Here is a 21,051-nt window from a genome sequence, read left to right on the forward strand (position 1 = left end):
TTATGACCCTCATGAGTATGCAAATATTATTTTGGTTTTCTGCTATATTTATGTACAATACATAATTGAATGCCCATTAATATTGACAGTGTGCGTTTTCTGTTTACACTTCGATTTTTGACACTAACCACATTTTTTTCAATAAGTAAACTCTGCTTCAGTCAAAGCCATTATAAAAGCAGTCTAGTGTTTCACAACAGAAAATAAGATTTAGCTAATCATTTGACAAAGTTTTATCAAATATTTTTGTGTTTATTAGCACCTCTGCATTAGCATCTCTGCTCAATGCAGAAAAGTCTAAAATAAACAGGGTCAGAAAAACTGCCTGGGATGACCCACAAATGTAGTGCTTAGATGAGTGTGTGCTAAGTTGCTTCAGTCATGTCCCACTGTTTACAACCCAAGAACTGTAGCCCGCCAGGCTCCTCTGTCCATGCAAACCTCTAGGCAAGAACACTGGAGTAGTTTGCTGTGTCCGCCTCCAGGGGATCTTCCCAACCAGAGATCAAACCTTCATCTCTTATGTTCCTGCACTGGCAGGCGAATTTTTTAACACTAAGGCCACCCAGGAAGCCTACGCTTAGCTGAGGCTGGTTGAACGTGTTCAATGACCCTACTGATACAATTACAGTGTTTGGACTAGTTATTCTCTGAGTGTTCTGAAGAGATCCATTCCCCTCTCCTCACCTCTCAGCCCAGGAGGAGGCTTAATCTCTCTGGTTTTCTTGATGGGTTCTCTTTCCTTTAGGTTTGATCAGTGGGAGTAACTGAAGTAGGAAGGAAAGCTAGATACCCTGCTTCAGTTCTTCACCTCTGGTGGGTACTGCATCCCACCAGGAGCATGGCTCCCTGGACGTGTCCTCCCACTTAGCTCTGGAAATTCAGTCCTTCTCCTGTCCATCAGCCATGTGGGTGGGAATGCCTTTCTTCCATTGTTCATTCTTAGCTGCCTCACCATCCCTTGTTTCATGTGGTTAACTCTGAGCACCCTCTAGAACAGACCCATCATCAAATTGCTCTCATTTAAATTCTCTGGGGTGAATTCTGTTTTCTACCAGACCCTGACTTGTACAAAGATTAAAAGAGAAAGCTCTGTTGCCAGGTATTTTCCAAGTATTTGACTATGGGAAAGTCACGAAATTTCTCCTAATTTTAGTTGACTTTTCTACAAAATGGGGATAACAATAGTATTTACTCTATAGGGTTGTGAAGTTTGTATGTGATAGTGAGAGACAATCTCTTGACTTTTCCTGGAATTTTGTGTTAATATGCTCTTGTCTGGGGGGCAGTGATGGAAGAAGTTCATATTTCGCAGCCGTAAGAGAGGCCAGCCTGAAAACGTAATGCAGGAAGGCAAAGCTGAAGGAATTGATGAGATACTCTGCTAAAGGTTAGTCTACTAGCAAGACTGTTTTGTATTCCCCTTCATAGTTAAACCAGTTTGGGTTGCAGTATTTACAATCAGAAAACATACAAGATTATAGAAGAAATAAAGTGTTCTTATATGTTTGCTTGTTAGATGTTGATAGCATACACATACTTTTTGATAAATATTTACTCTTGGTAAAGCAGCCCATTCCCCAGGCTTGTTGAATGATCTGCTTTGATAGCTATTTTTAAATTCTACACAAAAGAATTTATAAAACCAAAGGTTTAACTAAATGTAGGAAATATTTCTAATACAGCTGGTAAGTACAGAAATGTTTTTGAAAGCAGATTGATTATACACATAGTTTTAAAGCTGAATTAGTATCCAGTAACTGAAAATATTCTTTTTTTAGACCAATAAGAAAAAGTCAGTTTTGTGCCTTATCAGCTTAACACTTAATATAGATAAAGTAAGTTATAATACACAAACATCAAAGGACAGGGGTAGAATACAAACCTGAGAACTTGAAAAGATGTGCTGTTTTTTTTCAAGAAAGCAATGTCTACTCTCTTCAGAAGATTGAGTTTAGGGAAGATTTAAAATTACACCTTTATACAATAGTAATTTTAAATGTACTTGTGAATTTATTTTTTTCCAAAACAATGACATTAGCAAAAATTTTACATAGCCTGGATTGAATTCACACACTCAAATGAGGCTTTATCAATAATAATGGGGATGAATACATTGCTAGACTATGTCAACGGAGCTAACCCCCCTATGAGTTACAGAAGATTGATACCATTTTTATTTGATTCTTTCTGGAAATTAAATGCTCTACTAAAATTGTTTACTCCAAATTTTACATTTAGTGAAATAAGAATATCTGCAATAGCTCAGTTAACATCAATAATAAGCTTCAAAAAAGGATTCTGAAAATGCCAGGCAAAATATTTTTTATTGTAGGTAATTATTTAAACTGCATATTTGGCTTTATGCATAATAAGTCATGTGGGAAAAACATCCACATTGCAGATAGATTTCCAGTATCTAGTTTTCTTTTTTTTTTGTTTTTTTTTTTTTCCGAGCAATGACATTAATGGGATTTTGCCAGGTTATAAAAATGAGGGCTTTCTTGGGAGCTACTTGTAGTTTCCAAGCTGAACGGCAGCACGCACGTAAACACATCGGAAGGTGGATGGCTGGATCTCCCAGTACTGGACTGGGTTGCTGAAAAGGCTCACTCCTGAATAAGAAGCCTTTTTGGTGTTGTATCCGGGTGGGCAGAAGTCGTTAGAGCCGATTACAGAGATATTGTTGTTGTGAAGGTAGACAACCTGCAACCCGAAATAATGGCACGTGGTTATTTTTCTCTAAAAATACAGAGACCGTACAGGTGAACACTGCTTAATTCTTTTTAGCATGCTCATCCTTCAGTTTAAATACCTAAATACTCATCAAACCAAATGTTTGATTTCTCTCTCTTTTTAATCTTGTTTTTCCTTTCCTTAGTCTTCCTCATCTCGGTGTAATGGCATTTCAGTCTTTCCAGGTGACTCAGGCTAAAAATATTGTCATCATCCTTGACTCTCCCTGCCTTATACTTTCTGCCCTACCATCAACAAATCCTGCTAGTGTAACCTTAAAAATACACGTGTAATCCACTTCTTCTCCCCATATCTACTCCTACAACCTTACCCAAAACCACTATTACCTCCTTCTAAATTATTGAAGTTGCCCTGATTGTTCTTCCTGTTTCCTCTTTTGCTTTCTTGAAGTCTGTTCTTTCTTTCTTTCTCTTTTCTACCTTCCTGCTTTCCTTCCTTCCAGCTATTATTTTAAAAAGTAAGCAAGTTGTATCATCTTGGCTCAGTACCCCAGCAGCTTACCACCTCCTGCAGAGTAAAATCTAAAGTTCTCACAGTGGCTGCCACATCCTACTTGATCTGGCCATCCTTCTACTCTGAGCTCATCTTTCTTCGCTGTTCAGCCTAACCCCCCGACCTACTCACTTCTCTTCAACTAGAGCACTATCCCTCCTCAGGCTGACACACACCATATCCTTCTTTTGCCATAAACTCCAAGATGTCTGCTAGGCTTCTGACTCATGTAATTCATTTATCCTTACCAAAGAAATCTTTCTTGCATCCCATTCTGCTATTTGCTGTTCCGGTTATATTTATTTTTATTCAGAGCAATGATCACTATATTTGCTTTTTGTCTGGTTTGCTTCTCTAAAATAAAAGCTCTATGAAGCGGGAAACCTGTTCTGCTTTGTTTGTGACTATAGCTCTGGTGTCTGCTAGAACAGAGTAGATGTTCAATAAATATTTGTTGAATGAATAAATGAATGATTTCATGATTATTTCATAAATTGTGCCAACATTGAATATTATGTTTTCAGGAAAAAGATAAAATTATAGATTATTTAAAGAATTACTTAAAATAAGGAAGTAATATAGTGAAGTATAAGAGGGTATAGAGTATAAGAATCAGAATTAAAAATCACAAACTCTAAGAAATACTTGAATGTCACTATATTTGGAATAAGCAGACGTAGAAATTTTTAACAAAAATGTATTCTGTTACAAGTTCTACTCAATGAATATAATATTATAGTTCATTAGAAATTTTTTCCAAAATATATTTTATGGTTATGTTTAAGACAATGGCAATTTGTTCATAGATTTTTTTTTTTTTAGCAAAACTAAATATCAGACTTAAAAAGAAGTTTGGAAATGAGCTTTCAGTCCCATTATTTATATGTGAATTCTGAAGAATAGAAGTGATTGATCATAAAACCAAGGCAAAAATATAATGGTAAAGCAATAATTTCTAAAGCAAGCTATAAAATCTATGAGGTCCTTCCTTAAAATAACTGACTTGAAATACTGTTCCACCTACGAGAATATTTGTACTCATATGCTGGTGAAGACTCTTGATTAAGAAAAGGTTTAGAAAGAGAACAATAGATGTTTTACAAAAACAGAAACAAGGGATATTAATATCAAAACAATATCTGTAAAGTTTATATGTGTGTGTATGTGTGTATGTGATTCTCAGACTTTGAAAATTTCTTGTTGTCATTTGACAGTCTCCATTGCTTAACAATAATTAAGAAGAAAGGAGAGGTGCTCGGTGAGAGTTTATGGCTAATAGTTAAAATAAGAGAAGGAAATATCAAGACATAAAGCAAGTGTTAGTCTGTGTAAGGAAATTAAAATTCCAACTCATTAGATGAAGTCAATATTTTCTTATAGCTAGACAAAAATCATTACAAAAAAGAAAGCTATAGTCAAAATATCACATATGGATATAGACAAAAATTAACAAAATATTAGGAAATTGTATATCACAACATATAAAAGGACAGTTCACCATGGTCAAAACCAAACATGATTTTTCTCAAGGATGTAAAATTTTTTTAACTGGAAATCAATCAAGTTAATACAACATATTAAAGGAATAAAAACAAAATCACATGATCATCTCAACAGAAAAAGAAAACATTGGGAAAAAAAAACACACATTCATGACAAAAATTTTCACTAAACTAAAAATCAAAGGAAACATTTTTAACTTGATAAAGAGCATCTACAAAAGACTTGTAGCTAGCAACATGCCTAATGACAAAAGGTTGATTGCCCTTGTAAAACAAGGGTCAAACAAAGATGTTTAATTTCTTTTTATTTAAATTGGAGGTCACATGTACCCCAGTGTTCAAAGATGTCTGATTTCATCACTTCTACCAACATTGTATCATAGATTCTAGCCAATGCAATGAAGTAAGAAAAGAAATTTTAAAAATTCATATAAGAAAGAATAATTAAAATTCTCTTTATTTACAAATTATAAGATCCTGAATGTAGAATATCCAAAGGAACGTATTAAAAGTACTACAACTAAAAACAATTTTAGCACAGGATACTAGCACTAGGACAGAAGATAGATATACAAAAATCAATTGAATTTCTATAAACTAACAAAAAAATTCAAAAATAAAATTAAAAAAAAATAAAATTAAGGGAAACCATCCATAACAGCACCAAAAATAACACAAAATTTAGAAATGAACTTAATAAATTGCAAAATTTGCATATTAAAATGCCAAAATATTGCTGTATTTGAGAAAATAAAGACAAAATAGAAAGATATTCCATGTTTGTGTATTGGAAGACTCAAAGTTATTACAAGAAAAATTCTTCCCTGAACGATCTATAGATTCAACACAGTTCCTATTGAAGCCCTAGCAATCTCTTTGAGAAGAAATGAACAAGCTGGTCCTAAAGCTTGAATGGAATGCAAAGAAACAGGAACAGGTAAAATTTTGAAAAATAAGAACAAGGTTAGAGGAAATTCATTTCTAATTTCTAAACAATCAGAAGTTCGAGTTATCAAAAGGTGTAGTACTAGCAAACTGTGGTATATCCATACAATGAAGTGTAATTCATCAACAGAAATGAATGAATTACTGACACATGCTGTGATTTTGATATGGATGACCTAAAATTACTCTGATAAGTGAAAGAAGCCAACCACAAAAGCCACACATTGTATGATTACATTTAGAAATGTCTAGAAAAGAAAAATATAGAGAGACAGAAAACAGATGAATGATTCCCTGTGCCTGGGGATGAGGTTGAGAACAACTAGAAATAAATATGTAAGAGGCCTATTTTGGAGGTAATCACAATATTCTAAAACTAGATTGTGGTGATAGTTGGATAATTACATAATTTTACTAAAAATATTTGGACTATATGGATATAGAAAAAAAAGTAGAGTAGGTAAAACCCCTAAGAGCCTCTAGAAATGCAGGTAATATGAGTACATGGAATCCAATTAGAAATGGGAAACTAAGAGTAAGGTCCTTCTGAATGTGGGGCCCTGTGTAAATGTCCATGAAATTTGCTGATATTCAACAAAGATTTCAAAATGTCATGTTTCATAATTTTTTCTCTGTGACCACAGTAAGACACAATATATTGAACTTTTAGTATGCATAATCTTTTTAAAATGCATAATTTAAATAACATGTTTGTTTAATTTCCTCAGGGTAACAATGTAAATCTTTTATTATTATATATGAAATCACTATGACTACTTAAAGTAATAAGCATGACTTACGTTTATAGATTATGAACTGTAAAGCTCTATTAGCATAGTGAACCACTGAACTGTATCTTCTTATCTTTAAGAATACATGATAACTGATAATTTATATGAAGTTAATTTGGTCACACTGCTAGGTAAACATTGTCTTTTGAACTACAAGATGTCTGTTGAAACTCAAAGTTAAAATTACTATTTTATTTCATATCTATAGAATACAGATGATATCTAACCACTATGTATTTGTTACACTGATCTGTGACTTGAAACTACCCTGCTTCATAAAAAAAAAAAAAAAAATTACATTCTGGAAGCAAGTATTATAGTAAGTTCAAGGTAGTAGTCCTAATTTTTAAAAAATTAATACTAATTTAAGCCTATATGTCTCACAGAACCAGAATGAAAATTCATGTAAAAACATTAAAAATATCTCTCTGCAAAAACATTTCTAAGCAGAACTTCCTGCCTCCAGGCATCCCAGTACGGATGATTTGCTCCCTAGACATTTCTCACAATAGTTAGTGACTTTATATTACCTGGATGTACTTATGATCGGCCAGCCCACCAGGCACTTTGATAAGCTTGTTGTTGTTCAAATGAAGTTCCCTCAAATGTGGAGTGTTGGCCAAAGAGCCATTGTCAACAGCAGAGATGCTGTTGAAACTCAGTCCCAACCTGCAACAGAAAACAGAAATGAATGAATCCACTGCACGTGGATGCCTTCTTACAATAGGAAAGGCATTTTTTTTGTTTTGTTTTTGTACTTACTGTCACCTCTGCCTAATGTGATTTTTTCCAAACTATCTGACCTTGGATAGAGCCCATTGTTCTTAAGGTTCCATCTCAGATACAGTCTCCCCTAGTGAATGCTCATATAGCATCCAGTTGTCACCCTGTTGTACTCAAGGGACTGTGTACTTGTGTGTCTTGCTTTGAGAAAAGTGACTGTCTTGTATATCCAGTACTAACACAGAGTTTGATGTGATCAAGAGTTGATTGTATAATGAATGCAGTTAACTCAACTGAGGTGAAATGAAAGGGACACTATTACTATCTTGGTCACTTTGTAAATCAAGCAATTGTCTATTTATTGTACAAATTTATTTGTTGAAAATAAAAAGTGAAAGTTTGTAATATCAATAACTCTACCTGCCAGAAAGCTTAACAGAAGACGTGTTTGAAAGAGTCTATCAATGACAATCTGTTACTGTCAGAATATGCCTGGTGTCAATATTCCTGGCTTCTGACACTGATCTCTGAGCTATGACCCCTAGAGCCCTGATCTCTGACCCTGATCTTGCCCCTCTTCCATTTCTCATACAATGCCACTCAAGGTTCTGGGTTGCATTTTTTTCATTAAATGTTTAACAAGTGAGAATCTGCAGCTTTGATGTTTCCTCACAGTGCGTCCTAGGTCACGTCAGTCATGTTCGACTCTCTGCAACCCTATAGACTGGAGCCTGCCAGGCTCTTCTGTCTATGGGACTATCCAGGCAAAAATACTGGAGTGGGTTGCTATGCCCTTCTCCAGGGGATCTTCAAGACCCAGGGTTCGAACCTGTGGCTCCTGCATTGGAGGCAGATTCTTTACCACTAAGCCACCATGGAAGCCCTCTCTCACACTAAATCAGATTTAAAACTCAGAAGAAGCTGACTTGAAGACAGAACTACTGTTCCCAATATTCTCGGAATAAGTATCTGTCATAACCAGGGTGCTCCCAATCCAAATGGGCAGAGAAAGATGAGGCAACAAACAGGTGGAAGAGAACCAGAAAGCTCTAAGGCAAAGAAAGCAGAAGAATCTCTTGAATTCCTTCAAATTTAGTGAAAAGGACTTGGCCCTTTTTGAAAAATGATTCCTGCTTGCCTTCAGTGAGTTAAGATTTTTGAGCCCTTTTGGGATTCAGATGTTGGCTTAGGGCTTCCTTGGTGGCTCAGCTGGTAAAGAATCTGTTTGCAATGCAGGAGACCTGGGTTTGATCCGTGGGTTGGGAAGATCCCCTGGAGAAAGGAACTGCTATCCGCTCCAGTATTCTGGCCTGAAGAATTCCATGGACTGAAGAGTCCATGGGATTCACAAAGAGTTGGACATGACTGAGCGACTTTCACTTTAGGTAACCAAAGTCTTCCAATTTTCATCATGACTTGGTATTTGAAATAACTGAGATTAAAGTGTACTGATTTTAGACTCTTAATAACACAGGTGGCTCGCCTTACTTGTTGATTATCAGCCTGGCACCTTGTCTCATAATATCGTGTCTTTCCCTCAGTCTTAAACTATCATCTCTTCTTTCCAGTCTTTCCTTTTCTATTTCAGAAGCTTGACTCCTAGTTCTTATAGCACTCCAAGTCTCATATCCAATTTGGACTAATACATTTCTTGGAATATAATATTCCTAATAATCTAACTGAAGGAAACTACATTTTCAATGATTAATTTATATTTACTCATCAAATGTTTTCTAGGACCTATTATGTTAAAGACTTTTGTTCTAGGCTTGTGAGGGCAGAGGAGACATGGCTCAAAAACCATGATTCTTTCCATCAAAGAAAATTCCACCTATTAGGAGAGAATATGGTATACATGCTTAATAAGAAAAGGGAAGTTTGCCTGAAAACCACTTTGTGTTCTTGCAGAGGGACACACAGGATTTTCTCTTGATCTTAATAACTAATTGGAATATTTGCCCTGCAACAGTGCTCTGAGATTAGTAGCTGCTTTTTTCTCCTTTTCACAGTTTTGATTTTCAGCACCAATGTACTTCTTATTCCAGAATCAGGGAGGAGCAAAAACATAAGGATTTGATGCTTTACAAGGTAGACTTTTCTGAACTTGATTCCAAAGAGGAATGTATTTAATTAATTCAAGAACTGAGAAAGTTTGCTTGGCCAGTGAGGCAATTTTCTCTCATTTAATGACTGGAATTCACATCCTTTTAAACAAAAATCTTCATTTCTATTGACCTTCTTAAATTTTATTAGTTCTTTGTGCTTCTGTTTGATAAAAAGTATGTGATGTTAATTTTGAAGTGTGGAATCTTAAAGTCTCCATACCACTTTCAGTACAAAATAAACTTTTCTAAAATGGCACAATATTATGAATGATTTACCACATTTAGAATTTTATACTATTTCCAATCCCTGCTACTTATACTCCTCCTAATACTACTGATAATAATCCAGTAATAATAGCTGTCCTAAAGACACTTCTACACAGTGAGAAATGCAACTCATCACCTACAATTCTCTCTAGCTAGAGAGGCCTAATCAACATGCAAAGGTAGGCAACACTATTTTGAATATTATTTTCTCCATTAGAGACTAATTAAAATTGCTTTAGATAATGGGTTTCTTATCATTTGAGGTACCAGGGTTACATATTGCAGCCACAGTCACATGCATTTAATACCTTCATCCCTCATGCTCCCCTGGGTCTTTCCCACAGAAATAGGGGAAAACTGCATTATATATGCATCTGCTTTTATGTATTTCTCAAAGATAAGTGATATGCTTTGTATTTATTTGTCCACGGTGAAATTTATGTGCAAAAAAAGGAGTGAGCCAATTTGGCGTAACACTGTGCTTCTCAGCAAGGACATTCAGCAGTACATGTGAGTCAGGAGCAGGCTGTTCATGAAGACAGCTGAAAGGGTCTGCCAACACTCTCTTTTTACAGCTTTGCCAGATTACAAATTTAAAAAAAAAAAATGAAATTAGATTAGAAAGAAGAATGGGCATTAATGATCATCTATAAAGAAAAAAAGTTTAGAAGGATCAGAAAAAAAAATTTTTGAGAGTATATTTAATGTCCAGAGAGACATTTTAAACTCTTCAGGGAACAGGAGTTAAAAAATCACATGATATGTATTCTAATACATGCTGTAAGATGCCCAATATTTTCATGTCCTGGTAGCTTTCATTTTAATATATTTTCAAATTCTGAATACTATGTTATAATTACTTAGACTTCTGTTTGATACAATCAAGTTAGAACATATTGAATGAGAATACTGATTTAATCAAATACTTGGTACATATGATATATCTTAATCTAAAAACAGTATGGTATTCATAAAATATAAGGCTGATATTAGTGGACTTATGATAAGTACACTATTTCATTAGTGTTTTTTTTAATAATTCAGCAAAGCTGAAGTTTGTGGTTATTAGTAACAAAAACATAAATTGTGGTACAGGCAAAAAAATCAATCATCTTGTTCATAATTCTGAGCATAAAGGCACTAATATACTGATCCATTTCACTGATGGAATATTATGAAATAACATTATTACTTAGCCAAATTATTCAGTCCTTTCAGGCTAGCTGCATCAACTTTGGTGATTTTGTTGCCATCGAGATGTAATTCAGTAAGGGAAGGAGGAAGACCTGCAATATGGAAATACAGGAAGTTAAATTAGCAGAGAAATATAATTAGAGAATGTATGAAGACTTAATGCAAACACATGTCATCAATTTTCCAAAAGACATTCAGTTTCAAAGGATTTGCTTTGCATCTTACTCATCAGTTTTGCTTTTCATCTTTTTCCTTCTTCCCTTTTACAATAATACATGTTTTCAGAAGTAGTACAAGTCATTTCTACTTTTCTCCTAAATTGATTTTAACGAACTGTGTTTGCTATGTAGTCGATTACCATGAAGTAGATTTTTGTCCTAGGCACTGCCGATACAGTTGTAGAAGTGAAGTCAAACTTTGAATCTCATTAGTTTCTCACACCTTTGTTAACGGGTTCACACTGCTATTGACAAAGGATAATGACTCCAAAATGAAGCTTTTGGCATTTGAAGTATAAATAAGTAATTATGGATAAGTTCAAACTTATATATAAACAAACTTAATCATGTATTTCATTACTGAGATTCATTAATAACTCTTATATACTGTGTTGGCTTTAGTTTTAATCAATTTTTCCATAAAAACATCAAATGTTTCTGCAACATGATGTGTAGAAAGAGCTTACTGATCCTTTTAAATTAAGACTGTTTCTTTATACTTAGAGGAGTACAGAGTCCTATAATCAAGTGATCTGCCATATGTAGGGCACCTGGGGAAATAATTTGAAATCCAATGCATCAACTAAACTTCTGGATAGTACCTCCTGAATGTCTATGACCTCTAAATATGTAGTAGGTAAGTATAAAAGTTTAAATACTACATTTTCATTTCCTCTTGCCATCTGAGAATCTATTATGTTTTTATACAGTTTTTAAAAACCTGCATATTGTTCCATTTACAAGGACAGCAACAACTACAAAGAAAACAGCAAATTGGTTACATGGAGAACTAACATCTGCTTAGCAGATAGGGTTGGTTGTTTATAATGAATAAAATTAGAAAATCACAGGTTATGTTTGGCTTGAAATTTTCACTACATCCCACTGAACTCAGTCAAGACATTTTATTTAATGTAAAAGTTTATTCCATATTTGATTTGAAAATGACTATTAATTTCTCAACAGTAGTATGATTTGTGTGGGAGATACCAAAGAAAGGGACTTCTGTTTACTAACTGTCTGTTGTGTGCTGGACACTGAGATTAGCATTTTCCTAACCTAGCTCATGTAAGTTTTTTCAATATATAAATTATTTTTCATTAATTCTGATTCATTGATGAAGAAACAGAGATTCACAGTTACCCATTTTGTAGATTATCTAGCTAATAAGTGGAGACTGTGGTATGCTCCCAGATGACCAAAGAGAATAATATGCTCTTCACTGAAGAAAATGAAATAACAATGGCATGATTCTTGCAGGTAAATGTCAGGAAATCACAGTCAATAAGGACTAAGGGATTTCAATCACTTTAGTCTCAGAATATATAAATGTGGATTTTTAAAAATACTCACATAAATAAAGCAAGTGAGTATATAGCAAACAGCGAATGTACATCCTTTCTTCCCTGTCACTATGAAAAGGTGTTTTAAAAAATGTAGTATCTCTGGAACAACAATTATCATCACATCCCTCATTCTTACCTCATTTCTAAGTGTCTTCCCTTTGGGGACATCAATTTCCCAAAGGGAAAGTTATGGTAAGTTTCACTGTGAAAGAGAAGTTTGCAATAGGAGGATAGAGAGATCCAAATTTATAAAGAACATCATTAGTCTCTGCCACAGTAGCATTTAGCCAAAGATTCTACACCTGTTACTGTTTTTCTCTTTCCCTTTTCCATTTTTAAGATAAAATATATTGAGAACTTACTTTGGACCAGATCCTGTGTATGTCCAAGTGTTATTTATATCTATTAATCCTCACAAATATTCTGTAAGAGGTGTCACTAATACCACCATTTTATAGGTAGCAAAACTGAGGTTTTAGAAATGTGGAGTAATAAGCCTGAAGTCACGGGATAACTAAACGACTGGGTCAATCCTCTCTCCCAGGTAGGTCTAACTTCAGAGTGTGAACTTAAAATCTCTCTACCCTACCCCACTGCCTTTTGACATCACTCAGTGATCGGAGATAACACGTGGAAATTAAGACTCCTGGCAAGAGTCTACGTTCAGGCATAAGGGTACCAGTCTAGGAAAGGTAGACTCATACATGACATAGGTATAGATATGCACAGGCAGAAGGACCTAAGACGGCAGCAGAATGAAATGGTCAAACACATGAGCTACGGCATCAGCCCAGCACAGCCCAGCTGTGCCACTGCCTAGCTTGGAGGCTTTGGTCACAATTCACTTTATTTCTTTCAGTTTATCTTCCTCAATTATAAGACAGGTGTGATAATGTTACTTAAAAGGGTCGTTTTGAGATTCATATAACAGAAGCCAAGAAAAGCATCTGGCATAATATAACAGAATTCATGAAAAGCATTTGGCACAAGTGCTTAATAAAACTGAGTTATTATGATTTTAATTCTATTAACAGTTTAGTAAATAAAAGTAAGTAGAGAAGATGAGAAAAAAGCACCTAGCATAATAATAAATAGATATAAGAAATCAAGGAAAACTGATCACTAGGTGATGAAATGTGTTACTGAAATATATTTAGGAGATGTAATTAGAAGTACAGCAAAATTAAAGAATGTGCTTTAATGCAAGTCATCGGGTAGCATGAAGTAATAAAAAAATTTTAATTCCAGCTACTTTATACTTTACCTCCTACAGCTCTAAGGCTTTAGAGAATATATGTGTGTGTGTGTGTGTGTGTATAATAAAATGTACTATTTTAAGTGTAAATTAAAATATATTTACAAACATAAAATCCCTGCACTGGTGATGTAAAAATTACCTATTACCATGTAACAAATAAGAGATTCAATATGAAAGTACTATGTGAACTATAAATCAATCTCCTCTCATCTATCTGTCTATCATCTGTCAATTGATCTATCATCTATCTATCATCTATACCAGTACTTGCTATCAATGGGCATCAAAAACGCTTTGTAGCAAAAATATTATAGAGAGGGCAAGGGCTAGTAAGAACCATCCTAGGGACTAAGTACTCTCTAGACCTGAAATTTCAGTAGAAGCACAATAAAGGATAATTGTTTCCTGTGGGCAAGTACCTGTATTTTGTATCAATTCAAGAACCAAGACATCTAAACTGAGGAAAGGCCAGATTGAGGGGAAAATCTGAGAATACAGAGGTGGTTTTGTGTGACTGAAATACCAGGGACCAGAAAAAATGTGAAAATTAGAGAAACTTATTTTTGCTGATTTGTTGGCTTAAAAGCCTCTCCGGACTAAACCTTAGAATGGTGAACTTATCCCTGTGACTGTGTGATGATTGCTGTTTACTTGCCTGGCTTTGCTCGAGGCAATAAGCTTCTTGAAGGCAGGCCTATATCCTATTCACTGCCCTGTCTCCATGCTTATACTTTGCCTAAGCTAAATGAGTGTTTAAAATACTTGTAATGAATAATAGAAGGTAACAGTTACCCACTACTTATTTACAGGCCAGATATTTTTCTATGTATTTAATTTTAAAACAATCCAACAAAGTGGACACTAATATTATTACCACTTTACAGATTTTACAAATGTGTCATAGATGGTGAATAACTTGTCCAAGATCATACAGCCAAATAGTGACAGTCTGAACTCAAGCAGACTCCAAAATCCACACTCTTTACCACATATAACCACCACTCTTAAAAGAGCGTGACCATTGTAGATCCTGTTATTAAGATAGTAATGACTAGAATGTCCTAAAATGCAATGGAAATCACTATGGGATTAGAGACTCAAAGTAAAAATTGGCTCAATTTAAGACATTCTTCCGTGGTATCATTTTTAAAACAAAGTACTAAAATAGCAGTCTGTTTTTTAAAATAACAGTAATCTTTTCTTTATGATATCACAGTTCTATAATTTAAAATCATTGTGTGTTAACTTGCATCTTACATTAGATGTAAGTATCTTTATAACTGAAAGAGTCTAGCCATCTCTACAATCAGCCTGGATGGCCCAGTGGCCAGCTAGTTTTACTGGAACACTTCAAGGGATAGAGAATTTACTAGAAATAATGTTGGCCACTTGAGTCACCATTCAAATTTTCAAAGCCATTTGTTTTCTTTAGTGCCAAAGCTTTTGGATTTAGATATTCAAATTGCTTTGAAGACCCATGGCTGATTCAAGTCAATGTATGGCAAAAACCACTACAATATTATAAAGTAATTAGCTTCCAGTCAAAATAAATAAATTGATTTTTTTAAAAAAAGAATACCAAGTGAACAAAATATATTTAAAAAAAAAGAATTTTCATCACCTTGAGGGATGGTGGTTATATTAGTGTCAGCAATGCGAATATAGGAGAGCTTCTTCATTCCCTGAAAGGCTCCATTTTCAATGCCTGAGCTCTTCAGTGGGTTGGTGCCAAGTTCTACAAATGCAATAAGTGCAAAACTTTTAGAGGACAACCTGAGGAAATTGCAAGCCAGAGTAGTGTCTGCTCAACAAGAAAAATTTGGATCAGTAACAACTTGTCTGAAAATACAAAAGAGAAAGTAAAGGGCTTGTGTCTCAAAGGGATGGCAAAATGTGGTAAAAGTTTCCCTTATTAAAACAACCAAAAACAAGAACATCAACAAAAATGATTTAAGAAAAAGTAATAATATAAAAAACAATAACAACAAAATTACTTAAGGTCCATACACAGGTTTGCCTAGAAATCAAAAAAAGTGAGTGTTTATAAATCACACTTGTTATAGGGCAATTACTAAGATATATTAAAATACTGTTAAATAATATGAATATAACATTTTGTAAGCCAATTATAATATGACAAATATTTTACCACACATAGAGAAAAACATTAGAACACATTATTTAAAGCAAATGATTTATAAATGTTCAGACTAGAATAAATTCCAATAATGTAAAGGTATTCTCCAAATATCTCTAATTAAGCACAGCTTAATTCCATCCTGCATCTTAGGCCTGCAGTAGGTAGTGTAGCATCAGCCCTAGAGACTTCTTCCTACATTTTCAGATCCTCAAGTTCAAGAATAAAAATTTTGTAAGGCACAGATTCAATACCCATTTCTCCTGGCCTAGTTACTGTTATTTCTACATGCTTTAAGAGCTGTAATTCTAGCTAATTTACCTTCCTGTAGCTAAAGCTTACTTGTAATCTCTTAAGGTGAACCTTGGATCCTGGTTTTAGAGCTATAAGAATATCTGTACCTACGACGATCATCTGGTTCAATCCATTGAACACAGACTTTCGCACTTTGGTGATCTCGTTCTCGTGGACACGCAGCTCCTGAAGAGTTTTGGGCATTTTCTCTGGCAATTCCTTCAGCTGATTCTTGGACAGATAAAGTCGTTCCAATTTCACCAAAGGGGTAAATGCCCCAGGGCTGATTTTGCTAATTTTGTTGTTGATGAGAATCAGTGTCTGTAGATAGTGAACAAAAGGAACATCTTAATTCCAGAACCTTTCACACATAAATATGTATGTCAAGCAAGTGTGTAATTTCATTCCATTTGTGGGACTAGCAGAGAAATCTGCAAAGTTAGAAGAAATTGAAAAAAAATTATACTGATCTGATTACTTGAAAAGCACATGAGAATCTGAACATCAGGAGAAAAGGGGAGAGAAATTTGATAAAATGCAGGTTATACATACAGAGATACAGATATTTAATTTTTAAACAATAAATGCTCCAAAATATTGAAATTACTAGAGTCACCTGGAAAGAATCTAGTGCCATAGACATCCATTCTCCAGTCAGCTTTTCAACCTATAAGTCCATCTTCATTGGCTGTTGTCATGGAATCCACTACAAAATGGTGGCACTAATTTATACCATCACCAACAATGCAAGAGAGTAAAATTATCCCGTAGCCTCACAGAATGTGATATAATCATTTTCCAAAAGTTTGCAAATCAACACATTATGTTGTAGCTCCTTGCTTTACTTTGCATTACCTTGTCTCTTGAGAGGTTAAAGAAATTTCCTTTTCTTTTGTTACCATTTACTTTATTTTTTGGAGGAAAAGGATTGCTTGGTCACAAAACTTCTCATTTTTCTTTATGTTTAATGTATTTTTTAAAATGATTTATGGATACATTATATTTTCCTTCTGCTTTTGCTCATTTTGCACATAATGGTTTTATGTAATCAAATATGCTAATTTTTTGTAATTTTAAAATGTGTGTTTCTAAGTTCTCCTAATGTAGGAAATTACTTGTAATCCATTATTGTTATACTATAGATACTGCTACACCTACTTTTGGACCACCTCCATTATCTTCCAATGATCTATGTGTATACAGACCACACTGCATTATGTCAACTTGTTGACTTATCATAAGTAATTTAGGATAATTTTATCAAGATCTAAGAAACTTCTATTTTCAATTGTGGTTTGTTTTTAGGCACATGTGAAAATGTAAAGCATCAAGAAAGGAACAAGAGGAAAAGAAGAGTGGGAACTTTCCATCTCAAAAATGTAAGACTATTTTTGGAAGGTAATAGCTAGTTTAATAACCCATGTATCTTCTCATGTAGTCCACATTATTTGATTAAAACTTATTATAAATAATAAGTTAATAATCTTTTTAACTAATCCTAACAGGTGAATTGTTTGATTAAAATAAAATCCTAGGAAATTTCAGTAACTATTACAGAAAGTTAAAAGAAAAACATGAAGGTTAAAGTCTTAGGAAATTGATATTAATAAGCAAAATGTCCAGAAAAATCAGTAAAAGCCAGAGCTAGAGGAGAGAAGAGAGGACTTGCATCATTAAAAAACAGTCAAAATGGTGGATGCTTAATTATAAACACAGGACGTCCTTAACTGCCATCCATGGAAGGAAATTCTGAAAGCCTGATATAATTAAATGCATTAAACCTGGTCTGAAAAATATGTCTTATTTTATGTTGAATGTTGAAACCTATTATGAAGAGTCAACCTGCCATTTCAGGTAATAAAATATTGCTTCTTTTACTAGATAATAACTAGATAATGTCTCTACTAGTGAGTATGCTATGGTAATAACTGCTGCTATATTTTGGAGGTGGTGTGACATTTGTCCCCAGTTATTTCTTCAGTAAAGCAGAAATAATAATAACACCTACAGGGGCTTGTTGTGAGGACTAAAAATATCAATCATGTATATAGACTGCTTTCTTGCAAAGTAACTTTCAAATAGCATTGTAGAAAAGGTCTAGTCCAGCAAAAAGAATCTCCACTGAAAAATAAATAAACTTCAAGCTTTGATCATCATGATATAAAGTGAAGTGTTAGTTGCTCAGTTGTGTCTGACTCTTGGTGACCCCATGGACTTTAGCCCGCCAGGCTCTTCTATCCATGGGATTCTTCAGGCAAGACTGGAGTGGGCTGCCATTCCCTTATCCAGGGAATCTTCCCGACCCAGGAAATGAACCCAGGTTTCTTGCCTTCTAGGCAGATTCTTTTCCAACACCTATATAAATTAGAGTTTCATATAAAACAGATCCATATGTGAAAAAAGTCACTCATGTATATTTAGTACTGCTGAGAATGGCTAACATTAGTTCTATACACAGGTATAGGTATTTAGGAAAGCATAATTTATAAAATTATATGGCAAATGTTGATATGGCAAAAAATGGACTAATTACATTGACTAATGACAAAGCCCAGATAAACCAGAGAAAGAGTCAAAGGTAAACCACGTATATTGTTCAGGAGATCAGCTGATGAAAAGAAGAAAGACAAGCAGAAATGGACTATCATTATTTAGATAACAGGCTGAGAGAAGCCAAATTAGGAGGGGCACTGTTGCTTGAGGATCAGAAAATGCCCTGAGTGCCATTTAACCTAAAAGTGAAGCACAGGCTCAAAAAATCAGAACTACCTACTTCTTTATAACTAAAGAAAAAGTGATGTAGCCTGGTAGGTAGGGGAGAGGTGATGAAAAAGTGACTGGCAATAGAAATAGGGTGAAGGAGGAGTAAAAGCATTTTCACCACCTTCATCAAAGAAAGTAGTCAAAAGGTACAGACTTCCAGTTTTAAGACCAATAAGTACTGGGAATGTAATGTACAAAATGACAATAGTGAGCACTGCTGTATGGTATGCCTGAACATTGCTAAAACAGTAAATCCTATAAGTTCTCATCACCAAGAAAACATTTGTTTTTCTTCTTTTCTAATATCTGTATGAGACGATAGATATTAATTAAACATACTATGGCAATCACTTCACAATATATGTATGCCAAGTTATCAGGCTGTACTCCTTGAAGCTGTTTGAAAGTGAAAGTGTCAGTCGCTCAGATGACTCTTTGCGACCCTATGGACTGCAGCCCACCAGGTTCCTCTGTCCATGGATTTCTCAGGCAAGAATAGTGACGTGGGTTGCTATTTCCTTCTCCAGGGGATCCTCCCAACCCAGGGATTGAACCGAGGTCTGCTGCATTGCAGGCAGATTCTTTACTGGCTGAGTCATCAGGGTATCCCTGGTGAAGATATATAGTGCTATATATTAATTATATTTCAATAAAATTGAAAGAAAAAGTGTTGAAATCCAACTTAATAGTATGTACAACTTTCCCCACAGCCACTAATGTAGGGCTCATACTGTACCAGGAGTTGTTTTAAAGAATTTTATTGTTACTCTCATATTTACAGGCAATGATAAGTGCACAGACTTGAACCAGACTGCTCCTGAGTTTAGAGCTCAAGCTCTGGCTATTATTTGCTGTGTGATGATAAGCAAATAGCATAACCGCACTGTGCCTGTGTGCCCTCATCTGTATTAAGGTGTTATCTAGAGTGTTCTACTGCATTAGAACAATTATAATAATTAAATAAGTTAATGAATATAAGATATTAGAAACAGTGCTTAGTATGTGTGTGTGAAAGTCGCTCAGTTGTGTCTGACTCTTTGCAGACCCCATGGACTATACAGTCCATAGAATTCTCCAGGCCAGAATACTGGAGTGGGTAGCCAGGGGATCCCCTTCTCCAGGGTATCTTCCCAACCCAGGGATTGAACTCAGGACTCCTGCATTGCAGGTGGATTCTTTACCATCTTAGCCACCAGGGAAGTCCCATAGTAATGACTAAGCAAGGGCTTGGCTTTTTGAAAATTAAAGCACTGTAGAATTTAAAGACTCGTTCAATCAATCAAAAAAAAAAAAAAAAAAACCTATCCATTAAATCCAAAAAAAGAACAGATGTTTGCTATTATCAATTCTTGGCAATGTTTGTTCATCTTTAATTAAAACAAAATTTTTTTTACTAGATTTATTTCCCAGGTGACTCAATGGTAAAGAATCTGCCTGCCAACACATAAGACACAGGAGACACGGATTTGATCACTGGGTTGGGAAGATTCCCTGAAGGAGGAAATGGCAACCCACTCTTCTATTCTTGCCTGGAAAATCCCATGGACAGAGGAGTCTGGTGGGCTACAGCCCATGGGATTGCAGAGTCAGACACAACTGGGCAAGAATGCAACTAAACTTTAATTTAAAGGAAATACATAGAATGTTGGATTATAATGTTTAACTTTCCATTATTTTATAGAATAATTGCTTATATTTATGCTATTTATAAGAATATGACTACTCTCAAGCCGTACGTACCGCTCATAGTGAGGCGCAATTGTAAACTGAAAAAATTCAAAGTTGGACACGACTGAGCAACTGAACTGACTGAGGGAAATAAAGCAACATTTTTCTCTTAAATCCTTTCCATTTTAATCCTTGGTAAATTTTTATTTCTCTCCCTTCTCATTCAAGGGTGGCTTTCCTTGCTAAATTATGATGTTTATTTGCATAATAACAAGGATAGAAATGATCATGAATGAAAGAGTAAGAGAAAAATAGCTGTTTAACATCCTCTAAATGTTTAGAAGCTCTAATAAACTCTCTCTCTTCTTTCAGTATTTACTTTAAATTAGAAAGAAAGGGATTGCCAAGATGATAAATTGCCTAAAAACATACTTAGGTGGGGATCAGGCAAAGAAAGAACACATTATTACAAACATCAGATTTAGTGAGAAGGTCACAGAGCTAGGTATCTCTTATTTAAGGTATGAGGAGTTTAAACAAACTTTTAAGATAATATTTAAACAAACAGGAAGTTGAGATCAAGAGACTTTT

General features: G+C 34.7%; 1 protein-coding gene across 2 annotated transcripts in view; it reads right to left on the reverse strand.

Annotated features, from left to right (window-relative positions):
- Nucleotides 1-1,990: 1,990 nt before the first annotated feature.
- The window catches only part of DCN (decorin), a 36,202-nt gene continuing 17,141 nt past the window's right edge, over nt 1,991-21,051 (reverse strand). For both annotated transcript variants that reach the window (XM_065934194.1, XM_065934193.1), the window contains exons 4-8: nt 16,137-16,350; nt 15,220-15,333; nt 10,775-10,868; nt 7,018-7,156; nt 1,991-2,706 (exon numbers count right to left, since the gene is read on the reverse strand). In XM_065934194.1, coding sequence (XP_065790266.1) covers nt 2,512-2,706; nt 7,018-7,156; nt 10,775-10,868; nt 15,220-15,333; nt 16,137-16,350 — 756 coding nt within the window. In that variant the 3' untranslated portion in view covers nt 1,991-2,511. The remainder of the gene's footprint in view (nt 2,707-7,017; nt 7,157-10,774; nt 10,869-15,219; nt 15,334-16,136; nt 16,351-21,051) is intronic.

This window comes from Muntiacus reevesi, chromosome 4 (genome assembly GCF_963930625.1).
Source record: "Muntiacus reevesi chromosome 4, mMunRee1.1, whole genome shotgun sequence".
Classification (NCBI taxonomy): domain Eukaryota; kingdom Metazoa; phylum Chordata; class Mammalia; order Artiodactyla; family Cervidae; genus Muntiacus; species Muntiacus reevesi.